Source organism: Anolis sagrei, chromosome 6, assembly GCF_037176765.1.
Source record: "Anolis sagrei isolate rAnoSag1 chromosome 6, rAnoSag1.mat, whole genome shotgun sequence".
Taxonomy (NCBI): domain Eukaryota; kingdom Metazoa; phylum Chordata; class Lepidosauria; order Squamata; family Dactyloidae; genus Anolis; species Anolis sagrei.
The window spans coordinates 57,348,868-57,368,416 of NC_090026.1; the positions used below are offsets into that span (position 1 = coordinate 57,348,868).

Sequence of the window (19,549 nt, forward strand, 5' to 3'; positions counted from 1 at the left end):
CCATGTATATTATTCCTTTCTCTAAAATTGAACACCAGTACAAATATTGAGTCAAAATAGACGAACCTATACTTTTCCCTGTAGAGGACTCAGCATTTTGTGGTAGGCACAGCACTAAGAATAAAGAAAAAGGAAGACAGTGGAAGAAAAATAAAATTCCACACCTGTTTTAAATAACTTATGACATTAAATTATCTTACATTTGTCTTGATACATACAACTAAAGTGTAGATGATATTTTTGTACTCTTGTAAAATAAGAAAGGTTGTTTGATAATGCAGAAATTAATTCAGTTTATCTATCCATCCATTTTCTTAACATCAGGAAAATTAAAATGTCATTCTTTTTATCTTCATGTACATCTGAGCTCAGCAGTGCATTTCAGTTCAATTCAAATGCATATGTAAAATTCCTCAAAATCTTTTAAGAGCTCTTTGATACTTTTCTCCCCCCTGAAGACTGCCGAAAGTTATTTGGAGGGAGTGAGGAAGTGTTTGAAGTGTCTTGGAAATTGCTCCACGGGGGTGCTTTCTCTAGCATACATCACCTGAATGCTTATATTTTGAATTTTGCATGACTTATGATAATATTTTCCAGTGATCAAAAGGAATGCTATTTTGTTCTCCAGACTTATTTAGTCTAAAATATGTACCATTAAAAGGAGAAACAGGCATGAGTATATTGTAGATTCTTTTTATCAATCATCCGTCACATTTTCCAAAGACTGCCTTTATCTAGAAAGGCTCTGCTACCTGCATTTTGAGCATATGCTAATTTAAAGTATGCTGATTAGGAGCTATTTCCATTTCACTTTAAAAGTCTAGCTTTCCCTTTGATCATTTTGCATACTTCTTTCCCTTGATGAGCTTGTAATATCTTTAAAACATGATGACAAATAAATCTACTTTGCTTGTTGTTTAAGCTCTTTGAACAGGTTTGTCTACAGAAAGTTCACCTATAACATAATAACATGTTACCCTAGTATTAAACAAACACTAATAAACTGTGGCCACCCTTCTTTCTTTTTATTTTTGTTCCTTTTTCCTTTCTTTCTTTTTTTCTTTCTTCCTTCCTCCCCTCCTTTCTTTTTTTCTTTGCTAAAAAGGCAAAACCCTTTTTATTCATCTAGCTTTATAGATCTCTCCATCTTTCAATTTCTTAAAATTGCTACTTTTAATACCTGTATTACATAATGAGATGTGTATTTTGTTAATTTACATTGTAAGCACCTTATTAGTTGAAGCAATGGCACACATGTTTGCAAAATCAAATCTCTACCTCCTCCGCCTCATCAACAGTCTTCCTTGTAGTAATTACTTTCTAGACAAGTTAATTCCTTGGGTTGTTCTATGCCAACTCATGTTCTTAGCAATAGTGTTATGAGACCTAAATCAAATAAAGGTGGGAAGAGATAAGTCTGTAATAAATTCATAGCAAGCCTGGATTATCAGTGATGCCACCGGAATGAATGTTCCAGTTCCCTATGTGATTAGGGGCCTAATGGTGCTTCTGTTGCAACCCATATGTGCAGGTGCACACATACACATTTTGTAGACTGTGATGAAGCTAAAAAGAGAAATGCTTCTGTAGTTGGAGGATGCGAAGCAGGTGATTGCTGATCATAGAATCATAGAATCATAGAATCAAAGAGTTGGAAGAGACCTCATGGGCCATCCAGTCCAACCCCCTGCCAAGAAGCAGGAATATTGCATTCAAATCACCCCTGACAGATGGCCATCCAGCCTCTGCTTAAAAGCTTCCAAAGAAGGAGCCTCCACCACACTCCGGGGCAGAGAGTTCCACTGCTGAGTGGCTCTCACAGTCAGGAAGTTCTTCCTAATGTTCAGATGGAATCTCCTCTCTTGTAGTTTGAAGCCATTGTTCCGCGTCCTAGTCTCCAAGGAAGCAGAAAACAAGCTTGCTCCCTCCTCCCTGTGGCTTTCTCTCACATATTTATACATGGCTATCATATCTCCTCTCAGCCTTCTCTTCTTCAGGCTAAACATGCCCAGTTCCCTAAGCCGCTCCTCATAGGGCTTGTTCTCCAGACCCTTGATCATTTTAGTGGCCCTCCTCTGGACACATTCCAGCTTGTCAATATCTCTCTTGAATTGTGGTGCCCAGAATTGGACACAATATTCCAGATGTGGTCTAACCAAAGCAGAATAGAGGGGTAGCATTACTTCCTTAGATCTAGACACTATGCTCCTATTGATGCAGGCCAAAATCCCATTGGCTTTTTTTGCCCCCACATCACATTGTTGGCTCATGTTTAACTTGTTGTCCACGAGGACTCCAAGATCTTTTTCACACGTACTGCTCTTGAGCCAGGCGTCACCCATTCTGTATCTTTGCATTTCATTTTTTCTGCCAAAGTGGAGTATCTTGCATTTGTCACTGTTGAACTTCATTTTGTTAGTTTTGGCCCATCTCTCTAATCTGTCAAGATCATTTTGAATTCTGCTCCTGTCCTCTGGACTATTGGCTATCCCTCCCAATTTGGTGTCGTCTGCAAACTTGATGATCATGCCTTCTAGCCCTTCATCTAAGTCATTAATAAAGATGTTGAACAGGACCGGGCCCAGGACGGAACCCTGCGGCACTCCACTTGTCACTTCTTTCCAAGATGAAGAGGAAGCATTAGTGAGCACTCTCTGTGTTCGTCCACTTAACCAATTACAGATCCACCTCACCGTAGTTTTGCCTAGCCCACATTGGACTAGTTTCCTTGCCAGAAGGATGGGGAGCTCAATGAGGGGTATGGGCATGCACACACATTCCTTCCTCTCTTCCTTGGTCAATGCACATGGGGGTATCAGTGGTCTGTGGAAGTCAGAGCTGAAGCAGTTAAAGGTACTCTAAATCCCATTATCTGTTGTCCATCTTCCTGAAATCCCTCCAGTATTTTCTGTTGGTCATATTGGGCATATTGAGTATTCATGCCTAGTTTGGTCCAGTTCCATCATTGTTTGGGTTCACAGTGCTCTCTGGATGTAGGTGAACTACATCTCCCCTAAATCACTGTCAATTTCTCCCAAACCCCTCCAGTATTTTCTGTTGGTCATGGAAGATCTGTATGCCAAGTGTGGTTCAATTGCATTGTTGGTGGAGTTCAGAATGCTCTTTGATTGCAGGTGAACTATAAATCCAAGCAACTCCCAAATATCAAGGTCTATTTTCCCCAAACTCCATAAGTGTTGAAATTTGGGCATATTGAGTATTCGTGCCAAGTTTGGTCTAGATCCATCATTGTTGTTTAAGCTCTTTGAACTTCCAGAAACTGACATTAAAACAGTTCTCCATCAACACTTGTCCCATACCATCTGTGTTTGTACAGTTAGGGCAAGGATCTGTTAGAAACCAGGGCCGCAATAGGTCATGAGATCAATGCCTGAGAGACTTTAGCTGCAGCACTCAAAATGGATTTATCTGGCATGGATAGTGAGGATGACAGTGATCATTTGATGACAGGGATGCCCCTGACCTTCGAAAGACATACACCCCAGGTAGCGCAAGAGGGAGAGATTGAAGACATCCCTTCAGAGATGAAAAGGTTGGAACAGAAAGTCAACTTCATGGAAAGGATGCTCCAGACCTTAGATGAATTATATGAGAAAGGAGGTAACGGCATCGTGGATGGCTCTTGCAGAACAAAGGGATCAAAGGCAAAGCCGATCCCAGGGAGAAGCAGCATCCTGGCCATCAGGTTGAGTAATGTTGAGTAATGTTTGCAGACACAGTGGAGGAGGCAGGACAACCAGATGCCTCAGGCTTCCCAAGAGGATTATTGGGGAGAAGCCAATTGCAGATGACATCTGGGAGAGGGGAGCTGTGGGTGAAGTTCAACAAAGACCCAACACAGCCCTCTTACTTCATAACAAATGTAAGACATTTTATGGAAGATTATGGGGAGCTTTTCCCTTTGGAAGGGGTGAGGGTTCATGCTATAGGGGCAAATCTGAAAGGGTCAGTGGCTGGATGGATAATGCAAATGTTATTTTATTATTTTGTACTGAAGTGAACCGAGGTAACAGTTAAATGCTGCCTTCCATTCATCTCTCCCCCCAACACGAATTTTGTTGTACGCCTCCCAAATGTTCACCTGCGTGTATACGAACCCACATGATCTCTTCGATCATCTGGAGAGGCCCTGCTCATGCTCCCACCTGCATCGCAAGCCTGCAGAGGCCCCTCGATTCTGGAACTCACTTCCTAGGGACATCAGGCATGCTCCAACTCTGGCAGTCTTTAGGAGGAGCTTGAAGACGTGGTTGTTCCAGTGTGCCTTCCCAGAATAATGATCCCATAGCACAGATGCCAGTGGGAAGAGGAATAACTGTGAAGCAAAAGACTCCCCAGGCAGCACCAGAAGAAGAGCTGGAAGAGCCCTCTTCAGAAACAGAGGAGGAGGCAAAGGCAGAGTTGGAATGACTCCAGGGAAACAACTATGATCTGTTGTAGCTCTCACCAACAGTTGTCTCCTCACCAGAGCACACCTCCTTCAGTGAGGTTTAACTGCCAAATGGCACAGTTAATAGTGGAATTACAAAACTCAGAAACAGGACAGAGGGTAAAGACTAAGGGATTGTTGAGTTGTAGTTGCACTACAACTCAAATCATTCCCGATTTGATCAAACAATTAGGGGTGAACCCACAGGCATTAAAAAAACATGTTGTGTTTGCTCAGCTAGATGGCTCCACGGAGGTTCTGGTAACTGAAAAAACTACCTTCCTCACTATGAGGATAGGGTCTCACAAAGAGGTCAGATATTTTGTCATCTCAAAAATAGCTCACCACCCCAATCAACCTGGGGGAAGTATGACTACGGGGCCAAAACCCCAAAATTGACTGGAAAACTGAGACGTTTGTGTTCCATGATGTGATCTATAGTACCACTAAGTAATAGTGTCAGCCAACAGGGATTGAAGGGGCAGGATTAAATGTGGCTGCGCCCAACGGAGAGCCCTTAAAGTCAATTCCCCGAATACTGAGTATTGTAGGTGATTTCTGTGAACAAGAAGCAAACCAGTTATCACCAATAGAAAAACAGTCTGTGCCATAGAGTTGGTTCCTAATGCAAAACTGCCCAGCCCTAAATTATATGCAATATCTCTAAAAGAGCAAGAGGTCTTGAGAAAATTCATTGATACTAATCTGGTTCAGGGGTTTATTGAACCAGCGAACTCTGCCATGGCAGTGCCAGTCCTCTTCCAGCCTAAATGGAATGGATAGCTGAGGCTTTGTACTGATTATTGGGGCCTTAATGCAATTTGCGCCACAAACAAATACCCGCTTGCTGCTGATCAAGGATATGCTGGACCATTTGAGAAAAAGCAAAGTATTTCACCAAATTGAATAATAATAAATAATAAACTTTATTTATACCCCAGGGGACTCAATGCAGCTTACATGAGGCGGAGCCCAGAATACAACAATACAAGCAATAACAACAACAATACAAGCAATTAAAATCAAACAAGACAATAAAACAATAATATAAGCATTAACAATAGGACAACACACTTTAAAATCTATGGGTAGGCCAAATGTAATTAAAATTTAAAAATAATGCTGGACATGGACGAAAAAGTGATGGGGCGTTTGTGGAAACATACAAGCAGACCTAAAACAATATAGACTCACCGTCAGCTTTGCTGTCTATGCCAGACAACTCCAGTTCAAGTGTTGTGGCCAAAACCTCTCAAGCGCTCACCTCATGGCCAACTGCTGCTCCTGTCTCCAGCAAATTTTCTGCCCCCTCAAATGACATGGTGCTCTAACTATACAAATGGTACAAATGGTACAAGACAAGTGTTGATAGAGTCTTATTGTCATGTTCTGGGGCCTCTCCAAATAAACACAGCTCACAATGTTCAGGAACACTTGATATACTTTATTCTTGGTCACCAGAAAACAAGCAAGATGATTCTAACACACAATTGAGACGGTGGTTTTTATAGTCCCTTTCACACCAGCCCTCATTCTACTTTTGCCATGACATTATCAATATCTGGAAATTCAACTCTAGCATTGAAGTGATGTCATAATGTATGACATCAACAGAACCCTTGACATGAACCAGACTGTCATAGTTATGGATGTTTTTAATGTTCTGCAACTTTAGCTAGGTACAGCAGCAGGACCACATGGGGTGACACATGTGAGATGCAGCCCTTTCCCCTACTGTGATAGAAGCGGGGTTGTAATTCATCTACTGTTTGTGAGTCTTCTCTTTCCTATATTCTAAGAGAGGTTTTAGATTGAAAGAGTATCATGGATCCTAAAAGTGTTGGTGATCTTCAAGCTTTGCTTGACCTTTACAAACAGGACCCAACACTCTTAAGAGCAAAACAACTTAGTTTCCTGAGAGATTCATTGGAAAGCATGGGAGACACTATTTCAGGCTTCCAGAGAATTGAAGCCTTTCCTTTGACACTTGGTAAAGAGGAAGAGAAGCTATCAGAGCAACCTACAAGTGATGAGAGTGATTTAGAGATGGATGAAGATGGGGTAATTAAACCAGATGAAGACGATCCCCAAGAAATGGGAAATGAAAACCTGGAAGTGACAAATGAAATGAAAGGCAAGGCTGACCAGAAGACAGAAGAGGCTCATTCAGCTCTAGAGGCAGGAGATTTACAGAATGCTATTGATCTGTTTACTGAGGCTATCAAGTTGAATCCACACTCCTCAATCTTGTATGTCAACCGAGCCAGCACCTTTATCAAAATGCAAAAGCCCAATGCTGCCATTAGAGACTGTAACAAGGCCTCAGAGCTCAACCCTGATGATGCTCAGGCCTACAAGTGGAGAGGAAAAGCACATATGCTTTTGGGCCACTGGGAGGAAGCTGCTGAGGACCTTGCCCTAGCCTGTATATGGGATTATGATGAGGAAACAAATGTGCTTCTAAAGGAAGTACAGCCCAAAGCCTTGAAGATGATTGAACATCACACTAAATATAAGAGAAAGCGCACACTGAAGAAGATCCAGAAGATCCAAGATACTCTAGACTGGATCAAAAGTATCTTGGAAGAACAAGAGAAGACACACAGAGAGGAGAATATCTGGCAGTGGATGAATCGAGTCTATCGAAGGTACTTGGACTTTTTTATGGCCATTATAGATCCAAGGATTATCCTTGCCTGGCTGGATGTCACCTGGAACCCAGATAATATCTCCAAATATCGAGACAACCACAAGTTTATGAAGTTCATTGGTCAGGTTGAATGAATGTTTAAGCCGGACATAAATAAGCCTTTCATTAAATTAAAATTGTAGTCTGACTGTGTACCATCAGATGGTGTTTCCTTTTAATGACTATGAATTGATTAGTGTGATTCTTCATTATTTATGTAGATTTAATTTTAACCTATGAGTGATGGCAGCAAATTAACACGATCCTTGATTTCTTTGATGAACTGATGGAAAAGTGAATGGCTGTTATGCTCCATGTGGGCTAGACATAAGACCATTCTAAATTGAGCCCTTTGCTGCTGTCCACACTACCCCAAAGTTACTGGGTTATTTTGGAAGTTCAGAAAAACTCCAAAGCATCCCCTGACTTTTCCTACCATTGGGCTACACTCCATGGTGCCAGAACTGGAGAAATGTTCTCAGGACAGCCAGGAGGAAACCCAAGCTGAGAGCAGGTTATCGTGGTTATCAATTTAAGTCTCATTTCCTCCTGTTCAATGGCTAGAATGATTTACTCTATTTTTGTCTTAGATGTAAATGCTGAAATGGTCTACTCTTTGTTTTAACAATCATGTTGTCAATGCAAATGGAATAGTGGAGTGCTCAGCCATTTGGAATTACACTATGTAACACAATTTTTGTTCTTGGGTTATAAATGTCATTTTCTAATTGGTTCTATCATTAAAACATTGAAAAGTCTTACTAAACTGCAAAAACTTGTTTTTGTGAGACAACTTGCAGTACGTTTTGTATAGATTTTCAATAAATATCTCATAGACTCTCAATCAATACAACATAGTGTGTGGCAGCCACAAAAATGAAGTTTTTGGAGTATAACAACTACTTGCAAAATAAGTACCACACAAACAGGAAATAACACTTTCAAACCAGGAACAGATATTTTTTCAGATTTTGTTACATAGTGTTATTAATGTAGAGTAATATAAATGATCCACAGACCTAGGAAAATATTGAAATATATTCACTGAGTATCCTGGTAAATGAACACATGATAAATGAGCAAGTGGTACTTAGTTTGAAATGGTATCTCTGTGTGTGAGAGTCTGTGGGTATTCATGTAATCTTGTTGATTTCTTAAGAATATACTTGATTCAATTATTCAATTTAATGACTTAAAATTTTACAACACATTTTAAAAGTATCAGGTCCTTACTTGCTTTCTTAAATTAGGAAAAATATTTCCAAATATTTGCCAAGAGTGTAGCATTCAAGATTATAAATGTGCAAGATATGAAAATTTTGCCTCTACTTTCTTTATTAGTCTTTGCTGTGCCCCATCCACTCTATCAATGTATTGGTAGATCCTCGTTAGGAGGAAGCGCAATCAAAATGCCATAAATCATTTTTGACAGGTGCTACACCCCCACTGCTCTGGTTCATTGCCTGATGAGTTATCCCAATTCCATTAATTATCTGATCATAAATGTGACATTTGTGCAAATCTAACAAGCCATGTTGGCAGCCAGTCCAGATATGGCCTATGTTAGGGGTGAGCAATAAAAACAAAATACGCAGCTACTAGGTATGGGAATGCTCTATGTGCTAGCTCATATTTTATATGGCAAGCAAAACATAACATTTCTGTATTTTGTCAAATACAAAAAATTCTAACATTACGTTTATATACATTTGAGCTGAAACCCATCCTTGGAAAAGGTGGAATCATTTTGAGCAATACAAAACATTGCTAATTTGGGCAGCTTCCCCCCCCCCCCCCTCATTCAGCTCCAGCAACTACCATATGTCCATATCTTATATCACACAGGCAGTTTAAAAATAGGATTCACTACAATATCGCAACTAAATGGCTTATCATTATTTTTAGCCCAAACCTCTGGACCAGTTAGGTCATATAATTATAGAATAATAGACTTGGAAGAGACCACATGGGCCATCTAGTCCAACCTCCTGCATAGAAAAAAGGCCAGAGCATTCCCATTTTAGATTATGTATTCCTGTTAAAACCCCATTTTTGAAGTTAATAACACAAGATCTGTGCTGGCCAGGTGAGACTAAAAACAAGTCTAAGGCCCCTTCTACACTGCCACATTAAATCCAGATTATTTGAACTGGATTATATGGCAATTTATAATACAATTTAAAACCCAAAAATATACAAACATTTAAATAGAATTTAATAACATTAATATTTATTAAGAATAAACAGTTAAAATCCTTAAAACAGATTCAGAACTAAAACCACAGCACCCTCTGACTCATCAACAGCATATTCCTCTTATGTGAGTGAAATACGCAACCATCTTATCCAGCCATCTTACCATTGTTGGCCCTGTCTTATATGAATTTATCTTTTCATAGAACGCAGAAAAATAAAAAGGGCCATATCTTACTACATCAAATAATTTCTCCAACTTCTGCATTTCTTCCTCATTTGGTCTTCAATTAGTCCCAATAAAGACAGCTCAGGTATCAGTTGAATATTAATCTTCAGAATCTTTGGTATCAAATAATTTATTTCATGGAGTGTTATGTGGTTTCTGAGCTGTATGGCCGTGTTCTAGCAGCATTTTCTCCTCACATTTCACCTGCATCTTCAGAGGACGCCAGCCACAGATGCAGGTGAAACATCAGATGAAAATGTTGCTAGAACACAACCATACAGTCTGGAAACCACACAACAAACCAGTGATTTTGACCATGAAAGCCTTTGACAATACAAAGGCTTTCATTTGATGTTAATGTTTCTTAGCTTTCCAACCAATCCCCCACAAGCAATACAACATCTCTTCCTGTTTCTCACATTTTCAACAAACATTAGAAACCCTTTCAGGCACTTTCAGGCCAAATTTTCTGCAATTAAATACTGATGATAAAACATTCTCTACATTGTCTCCTTAAGATCACAGTCAAATATAAATTTCATTGACTTGGGAACATATTATTCCCATTCAAATGTAATTTCCATTCTGTTCAACACTGTGTCATGCACACATTGCAAATCTTCAGCTTCCTTTCTCTATCTAACCTTGCCTATGAAAAAAATAGCAAAGCTAACTAGAGGTTCTGACTTTCATCTTCCAGTTAGTGAAGTATGAATCTAAAGAAAGAAGTCATCCACAAAGCTACTGCCTCAAACCCTTCCCCACTTCCACCAGTGAGGTTGAAAATTGGCATTTGGAAGGTGAGAGATAAACCCTGTCTCATGCCCATATCCATTCTAGTAACTAGGCATGTGGAATAAAAAAAAGTTCTAAACTGTGTTCAAAAGTAGGAGGCACTGGTGTTTCATTTCTAAAGTCATTTCTGTATTTTTTAAAAAATAAGAATTTTACGAAACTTCCAAATTTTCATTAATGGCGGACACAACTGTGCAATAGGGGGAAAAACAGCACTGGCAGTGGGGAAACATCAGGGGCTCCTCTCACCCTCATTTTTTGAGTTAGCCCAATCAAATTTGCTACAGTGATAGAATATATCGTCCACTGTTAACTCACCAAATTTAAGAACGTTTAGATGATCAACTGATTTTTAGGGAATTTTTAAAAATGAAAGAATTTTATAAAAAAAATAATTTAAAAGAGCTACCTCCTTGAATTTTCTAGAGAATGACACAAGGTAATAGGGGATAATTGTCCCCTGTTTTCAGAAATATTCATACATCTACTGAGTAATGCGAAATTTTTAAAGTTGAAGGTTTGACTGACCTCAATCAAATCAGACCATGCTTGTGAGCCACCTCAAAATGAAGAGCAGGAGACCACTAGAGGAGACCACCCTCTGACCACATATCCCAACATGGTGGTAGCCTTCTGCAAGAGCAAAATTCACATCCTGAGTGGCTAAGGCCATCGTAGTCTTGACTGACTTCAATCAAATCAGTCCAGCTAAAAGTGATAAGGCAGGAGACCACTAGGGGAGACCACCCACTGACAGAGAGATGGGCCAAAATTAAGAAAATGAAGTTCAACAGTGACAAATGCAAGATACTCCACTTAGGCAAAAAAAAACCGAAATGCAAAGATACAGAATGGGTGACGCCTGGCTCGAGAGCAGTACGTGTGAAAAAGAACTTGGAGTCCTTTTTAAGGAGGCTTCCCACTTCTCACTGGGAAGGAAGAGCGATGACCTGGAGCTATCCTCTGGGCTTCCTTAAAAAGCCCTCTCTTTTCTCTTGATTGGCACTGCAGGCCCTGCCTTCCTTTCCCCCCTTCATACCTTTCTATTTCAGGTTTAATGTTTCCTTAAAGCTGTTTCTACTTTACTCTAGAGGAGAAGTAAATAGGTGGTAGTAGTGTTAAACATGAGCCAACAATGGTATGTGGCGGCAAAAAAAGGCAATGGGATTTGGGCCTGCATCAATAGGAGCATATTGTTTAGATCTAGGGAAGTAATGCTACCCCTCTATTCCGCTTTGATTAGACCACATCTGGAATATTGTGTCCAATTCTGGGCACCACAATTCAAGAGAGATATTGACAAGCTGGAATGTGTCCAGAGGAGGGCCACTAAAATAATCAAGGGTCTGGAGAACAAGCCCTATGAGGAGCGGCTTAGGGAGCTGGGCATGTTTAGCCTGAAGAAGAGAAGGCTGAGAGGAGATATGATAGCCATGTATAAATATGTGAGAGGAAGCCACAGGGAGGAGGGAGCAAGCTTGTTTTCTGCTTCCTTGGAGACTAGAACGTGGAACAATGGCTTCAAACTACAAGAGAGGAGATTCCATCTGAACATGAGGAAGAACTTCCTGACTGTGAGAGCCGTTCAACAGTGGAACTCTCTGCCCCGGAGTGTGGTGGAGGCTCCTTCTTTGGAAGCTTTTAAACAGAGGCTGGATGGCCATTTGTCGGGGGTGATTTGAATGCAATATTCCTGCTTCTTGGCTTTACAATCTTGAATATGATCAACTCTACTTCATTCGACAAGTATTACATCCTGCAGTGCTGGCGTTTATAAGTGAAGCCTGCAGTGCCGCCGCAAAGTAAAACGAGATATAACTTACTGCTGCAGATGATGTATTTGCTACAGCCACATCGAACTGTACATGTTAACAGAAGCTATTACAATTTAATGGGTAAAGGGAAGAGGGGATGGGATAGATATCACATTAGTTGTATGATTTGCATTGCATGCATATAGCATTCCTTTGAATCAAAGAAATAACAGTAGTAGTGAAGAACTAACGCAAGTCAAGTATTTAAAAATTGGCGTTTGGGAGAACTGACAAAAGTCAATTCTAAAATAATTGGTGCTTTGCAGAACTGATTAAAGTGCTTTGGCGTTTAGAAGAACAGTTAGTAGTCAAGTCATGAAGAAAAGGATGTAGAATGAACTGTTGGAAATCAATTCAGAAAAAAAAAATAAGCTGGTCTAAACTGACAGAAGTCTGAAATCTAAGGTATTTGACAGAAGTGGCAGAAGTCAACTCTCAAAACATTGGTGTTTTGCCTGATCCCCCAGAACTCCATAAGAGAGTTCTATGGGGGTCGTTAGGTCGCCTCCTCCTCCTTTGGCCCCTCCCCCGCAATGGCTGACTGGCTTATCTGGAGCCTCCAGTCCAAAGGTAAAGGTAAAGGTAAATGTAGTCCCCTGATATTAAGTCCAGTCATGTCTGACTCTGGGGTGTGGTGCTCATCTCCATTTCTAAGCCGAAGAGCCAGCGTTGTCCGTAGACACCTCCAAGGTCATGTGGCCGGCATGACTGCATGGAGTGCCGTTACCTTCCCGCCGGAGCGGTACCTATTGATCTACTCACATTTGCATGTTTTCGAACTGCTAGGTTGGCAGAAGCTAGGGCTGACAGCGGAAGCTCACATCGCTCCCCGGAATCGAACCTGCGACCTTTCGATCAACAAGCTCAGCAGCTCAGTGCTTTAACCCACTGCGCCACCGAGGGCTCCCCGGTCAAAAGAGCCACACAAAAAAACGATTACTGCAATTCACCCCCTTCTTCTCGGCAAGTGAAAAGGTTATCCCTGGAGCCCCCTCCCTCCCCCCTCAGGATCTCCCTGCCTCTTCCTTCCTTCTTTTCCCTCCCTTCCCCTCCCTCCCTCCCTTTCTTTCTTTCTTTCCTCCCTCCCCGGGGCCTGTGCACCTGGCCGTCCCCTCCCTCTCCTCACTCGCCCTCTTCACCCAGGAGGGAGAGAGCAGCAGCAGCAGCAACAGCACATGCCTCTTTCCTCTGCGTCCAAGTGCCTCCTGACCCCACCAGTTCTCAAATTTCGAGGCATCAGGTATTTATAACAAATTTGGTCCAGATCCCTCATTGTTTGAGTCCACAATTCTTTCTGGATATAAGTGAACTACAACTCTAAAACTCATGGTCAATGCCCACCAAACCCATCCAGTGAATCCAGGAGACTACTACTATTATTAGTAGTAGTATTAATATTACTATTTGGAGCAGAAAGGATGAGAGAGCCTATCATAAACTTTACTTACTTGTTGCACCTTGAGTAATCTCCCTGTCTGGCAGAAAGAAGGGGGCTGGGCTGGATGTCCTTTGGGGTTCCCTTCCAACTGTCTGAGTCTTAAAATAAGAATAACAATAATAACAATAATGATGATGATGATGTATAATAATATAATAGTAATTCTATCTTCCTGCCTGGCAGAAAGAAGAGGGCTGGACTAGATGGCCTTTGGGGTTCCCTTCCAATTGCTTTAGTCTAATAATAATAATAATAATAATGGAGCCTTGGGACCCTTCCAAACAGGCCCTATATCCTAAGATCTGATCCCAGGTTTCTGTTTATCCGAGATTATCTGGCAGTGCAGACTAATATAATCCAGTTCAAAGCAGATAACCTGGCATTGGATCTTGGGATATAAGGACAGTGTAGAAGGGGTCTAGGGGCCCTTCCAGACAGGCCCTATTTCCCAAGATCTGATCCCAGGTTTTCTGTTTATCCCAGATTATCTGGCAGTGCGGACTCATATAATCCAGTTCAAAGCAGATAACCAGGTCCCCCATGACCTTCTGGCAAGGAAACTAGTCCAATGTGGGCTAGGCAAAACTACGGTGAGGTGGATCTGTAATTGGTTAAGTGGACGAACACAGAGAGTGCTCACTAATGCTTCCTCCTCATCTTGGAAAGAAGTGACAAGTGGAGTGCCGCAGGGTTCCGTCCTGGGCCCGGTCCTGTTCAACATCTTTATTAATGACTTAGATGAAGGGCTAGAAGGCATGATCATCAAGTTTGCAGACGACACCAAATTGGGAGGGATAGCCAATAGTCCAGAGGACAGGAGCAGAATTCAAAACGATCTTGACGGATTAGAGAGATGGGCCAAAACTAACAAAATGAAGTTCAACAGTGACAAATGCAAGATACTCCACTTTGGCAGAAAAAATGAAATGCAAAGATACAGAATGGGGGACGCCTGGCTCGAGAGCAGTACGTGTGAAAAAGATCTTGGAGTCCTCGTGGACAACAAGTTAAACATGAGCCAACAATGTGATGTGGCGGCAAAAAAAGCCAATGGGATTTTGGCCTGCATCAATAGGAGCATAGTGTCTAGATCTAAGGAAGTAATGCTACCCCTCTATTCTGCTTTAGTTAGACCACATCTGGAATATTGTGTCCAATTCTGGGCACCACAGTTCAAGAGAGATATTGACAAGCTGGAATGTGTCCAGAGGAGGGCGACTAAAATGATCAAGGGTCTGGAGAACAAGCCCTATGAGGAGCGGCTTGGGGAACTGGGCATGTTTAGCCTGAAGAAGAGAAGGCTGAGAGGAGATATGATAGCCATGTATAAATATGTGAGAGGAAGCCACAGGGAGGAGGGAGCAAGCTTGTTTTCTGCTTCCTTGGAGACTAGGACGCGGAACAATGGCTTCAAACTACAAGAGAGGAGATTCCATCTGAACATTAGGAAGAACTTCCTGACTGTGAGAGCCGTTCAGCAGTGGAACTCTCTGCCCCGGAGTGTGGTGGAGGCTCCTTCTTTGGAAGCTTTTAAACAGAGGCTGGATGGCCATCTGTCAGGGGTGATTTTAATGCAATATTCCTGCTTCTTGGCAGGGGGTTGGACTGGATGGCCCATGAGGTCTCTTCCAACTCTTTGATTCTATGATTCTATGATTCTATGACCTGGGATCAGATCTTGGGATATAAGGACAGTGTAGAAGGGGTCTAGGGGCCCTTCCAGATAGGCCCTATATCCCAAGATCGGATCCCAGGTTTTCTGTTTATCCCAGATTATCTGGCAGCGCAGACTCATATAATCCAGTTCAAAGCAGATAATCTGGGATCATATCCTGAGATATAGGGCCCATCTGGAAGGGCCCCAGGATGAACCTAGCACTGGATTTTCTTGGCAAGATCTCTTCAGAAGGAGGCTGCCTTTGCCTTCTTTGAGGTTGAGAAAGTGTGTCTTTCTCAAGGTCATCCAGTGGCACTGCATTGCCATTTATTAGAATCCAAGTCTCCAGACTCCTAGTCCAAAACTAGTCCAAAACACATGTACATAATTCATTAATTAATTTCACATATTTGTATCCTATGTAATGTGTAATAATGATGATGAAGAAGATGATGATTATGTATAATAATAGAATAGTAATTCTATCTTCCTGCCTGGCAGAAAGATGGGGGCTGGATTTGGGGTTTCCTTCCAACTGAGTTTTTAAAATAATAATAATAATAATAATAATAATAATAATAATAGTCTCCTGGAGTGACTGCAGGAGCAAAAAACAAAAACAAAAAAACCCTTCCACTATTTTCTGTTGGTCATGGGAGTTCTGTGTGCCAAACTTGGTTCAATATCATCATTGGTGGAATTCAGAATGTTCTGATTGTAGGTGAATTATCAATCCAAGCGCTACAACTTCCAAATGTCAAGGTCTATTCTTCCCAAACTCCACCAGTGTTCAAATTTGGGCATATTGAGTATTTGTGCCAAGTTTGGTCCAGATCAGTGTTATAAGCTGTGACTTCCACTTTGGTAACTCTTTTGGGCAAACGGTGTCCTTAATGCAAGGATCACAGAGAGCTGCCAGTATTTGAATCTTACTGGCCAACAGTGGTTCCAGGCGTTTCCAGATGGCAAAGGTCAACTTCCTCACCACCTCCTGGGCCTGTGGAGTCAGAGGCTCTGCCATGGACTCAAGCGTTCTCATGCCCTCAGGCATCTCCAAGTGCCTCCTCAGCCATAAGTTGGGTGGGAACACCTGGCTGAGTAGGGCTCTGGTTTCAGAAAGAGTGCATTTTTAAAGGGCTTGAGCACGTCAACAAAATGGGAGATGGTCAGCCACTCCTAGTTGTTTGGGACCAGCTTGTTCACTGGCATTGTGACTGTCAAGGAGACACCGTGGATGGCTCTTTGCTGCTCCACCATGAGTTCCAGCATCTTGTACGTGGAGTTCCAGCAGGTGGAATCATCCTGAAGCATCCTATGTTGAGGTAGGCCCTCCAGGATCTGCCTGTCATGCAAGCAGCTAGGCTGATGCTGCTCTGGTGGAAATAGCCTGCAATTTTGTGGCAGCGCTCAATCAGGTGCCTGATGTGGCTGGGGCTCTGTTCTTCGGGACCCTTAAAGCCATCTTTAACAGTGTTATGGAGTAAGTGTACCATGAAGCTAACGTTGGTGAAGCCTGCACTTTCCACCACCCTTATCATGTTCTTGTCAGCATAGGTGACCATGAACCCCAACTTCACATTCCGTTGCCTATGCTGCATCCACCCCTCATCATGTTTTCCAAGTATTGGCAGATGGTGTCAGCCTTGCGGTCCTTGTCTATCACTTCCATAGCTAGCAGGGCCCAGTGATGCCCCAACGCAAGGCTTTCCTCATTCTCCCACCAATGTGCAGTGAGAGACAGGTAGGAATGGCCGCCTCCCAAGCTGGACCAAATGTCTGAGGTGAAGTGGATATAGCTTGATTATGTGCCATGCACAAGCTTCACTAGGTGTTCCTTGCATCCCTCAAATAAGGAAGGAATGACACTTCAGGAGAAAGTGTGGCATGTTGGGATCTTGTACTGTGGGAATGCAAGTGCCATCAAGCGGCAGAGGCCATCCTGCTCCACCATATAGAAGGGCTGGTAGTCAAGAGCCATCACCTCTCCCAGGCACTGTGTGATCTGCTTGACAGTGGGCGCCTCCCCCCCCCCCCCCCCGATCTCATCTTGCCCCAAACTTTCATCATTGACTCAGTCTGGCCAGCAAGCAAAGTAGGAGTACTCTGGCTGCTGCAGTTGCTGCCAGTTTCTAATCCCTCCACCTTGAGTGTAGGCTGATGCTTCTTCATTTGCATCCTTAACCCAGATGTAGCCAGATTCCTCAGATTGCCTACAAACTGCCAATGTGGCCTTTTGGGAATGAATAACAAAATGATCCCAGAGGAAAGACTTGGGCCTTCCCATAGCAACAGCCCCTGGTGAGTTGTGTCTGCTGGGGTGGTGCAGTAGATGTGTGTGTGGAGGGGTGGTGTTTGTTTACCCTCCTGTGAATGCTCCTCTCTGGATTGATGATACCCAAGGGAGACGTGGGGGATTGGGAAAGAGTACTGATGATTTCATTCATTCCCACCTCGAATACATCATCATCTTCACAACCCTGTTCTGATTGGTCAGAGCTATTACCAACAGATATGAGAAATGGAAAGTGGGAGGCAGCAGGAAAAGTTATTGCTCTTAAAGTGCTGGCAGAATCACTGCCTCCAGTAGCCCTAGTACAATGTTCCTGCAGCGTGCTGCTTGCCCCCCTTCCTTTCTTGCTGCCTCGGCAGCTACATGCTGGAAAAGACACAGAGGTCTTACATTCCGAGCCACATTCCACAGAATGTTGTCTGTAAAATTAACTTATGGCAGACAGAAGGGAGAGAGGAGAAACGCACAAAGAGGCACAGCAAGGTTGGGAAACGTAGCGTCAAGTCCCCAATACACACACCCCAGAACTCAGAGAGAGGAAGGAAACACACAGAGGAGGCTTCAGTGACTTCCTTTGATGTAGAGAGTCATTGTTTGTGCACCTGGAGGTCAGAAAGGTTGGGAAACATAGTATCAAGTCCCAATACACACACCCCAGAAATCAGAGAGAGGAAGGAAATGCATAGAGGAGGCTTCAGTGACTTCCCTTGATGGAGAAAGTCACTATTTGTGCACCTGAGTGTCAGGAAGGTAAGGAAATGTAGCTTCAAGTCTCAATAACACAACCCCAGGAGTGAGAGAAATAAAGGAAACACACAGTGATGTTTTAATGACTTCCCTGCATGGAGGGAGTCACAATTTCTTCAGCTGAGGGCAGGCCCGTAGCCAGGATTTTGTTTCGGGGGGGGGGGGGGGGTAAACAATTTTCAGGGGGGCTCGGGGGGGCCTGAGTTTCGGGGGGGGCTGAGTCTGAGTGAAAGAGGGTCTAGCCTAGCAAACCTTTTGTATCATTACCCCAATACCCCCATGCATATGGGATATATTGAGTATGGTGATCAGATCATGATATGAATAAACATAACAGTTTAAATAATGCACCAGTAAGGCCTTTTCGCGAACCACCATGAGAATTTGGGGGGATGGGGCTCAAGCCCCTCAAGCCCCCCCCCCCCCCCCCCCCCCCGGCTACATGCCTGGCTGAGGGCCAGGAAGGTGGGGACATGTAGCTTCAAGTCCCAATAACACAACCCCAGGAGTGAGAGAAATAAAGGAAACACACCATGATGTTTTAATGACTTAGGGAGTCACCATTTCTTCAGCTGCCAGTCAGGAAGGTTGGGAAATGTAGCGTTTTGCCTCCCAGCAGGTACAGCTGCATTAAAAATGCTTCACCATAGTTCTGACTTGCTGTCCTCCTCCTCTCCATCCCTGGTACATTTGTCAAGGACAATCCATTGAGATACATTCAATAGCCCATCATTCCCCTGAGTGTGTTCCTGTTGCGCCTGGTCTATGAGTTGGGACAGAGCAAGAATGCTACCACTTCAGCTTACAGAACAGTTGAATTAATGGCAATAAATGATAAATACATACTGTAATGGTAGTAAAAGAAATAGATTAAACAAACAATTTTGGTACAGATCTGAAAAAGAAGGAGGATTAGCATTTCCTAATATTAAAAATATTATGAAGCAAAGAGACTGAGATTGGTTACAGAAGGAATGATAAAAAGGAGAATAAAGAATGGTTAAAATGGATTCATAAAAATGGAGGAAGAAATATGAAATATTTTTAAAGAGTTTAAAGAGTTTACAAGCAAAGAAAAGGGAAACTAGTAACTCAATGTTGAGTGATGTATTCAAAATATGGAACAATTGCAGGAGAAAGTTAATAACGAATGGTTCCACAATAACTCCAATTAGGAGGAAGTTTTTTTAAAAAAATCAAAAAATTATAATGATAAAAATTAAGGGAAGGGATTAGATAAAATAGGA

General features: G+C 42.3%; 1 protein-coding gene and 1 long non-coding RNA gene across 2 annotated transcripts in view; one reads left to right on the forward strand and one right to left on the reverse strand.

Annotated features, from left to right (window-relative positions):
• LOC137097380 (uncharacterized) overlaps window positions 1-19,549 on the reverse strand; it is an 86,239-nt gene that overhangs the window by 22,401 nt on the left and 44,289 nt on the right. The window lies entirely within an intron of this gene.
• Window positions 6,103-7,234, forward strand: LOC132779482 (putative protein FAM10A4). Its single transcript, XM_060783169.2, has one exon. The coding sequence runs from the start codon at window positions 6,275-6,277 to the stop codon at window positions 7,232-7,234; it is 960 nt and encodes a 319-aa protein (XP_060639152.1). The 5' UTR covers window positions 6,103-6,274.

Coding starts and splice junctions, on each gene's coding strand:
- LOC132779482 (XM_060783169.2), top strand. CDS start 6,275: ATGGATCCTAAAAGTGTTGGTGATCTTCAAGCTTTGCTTGACCTTTAC.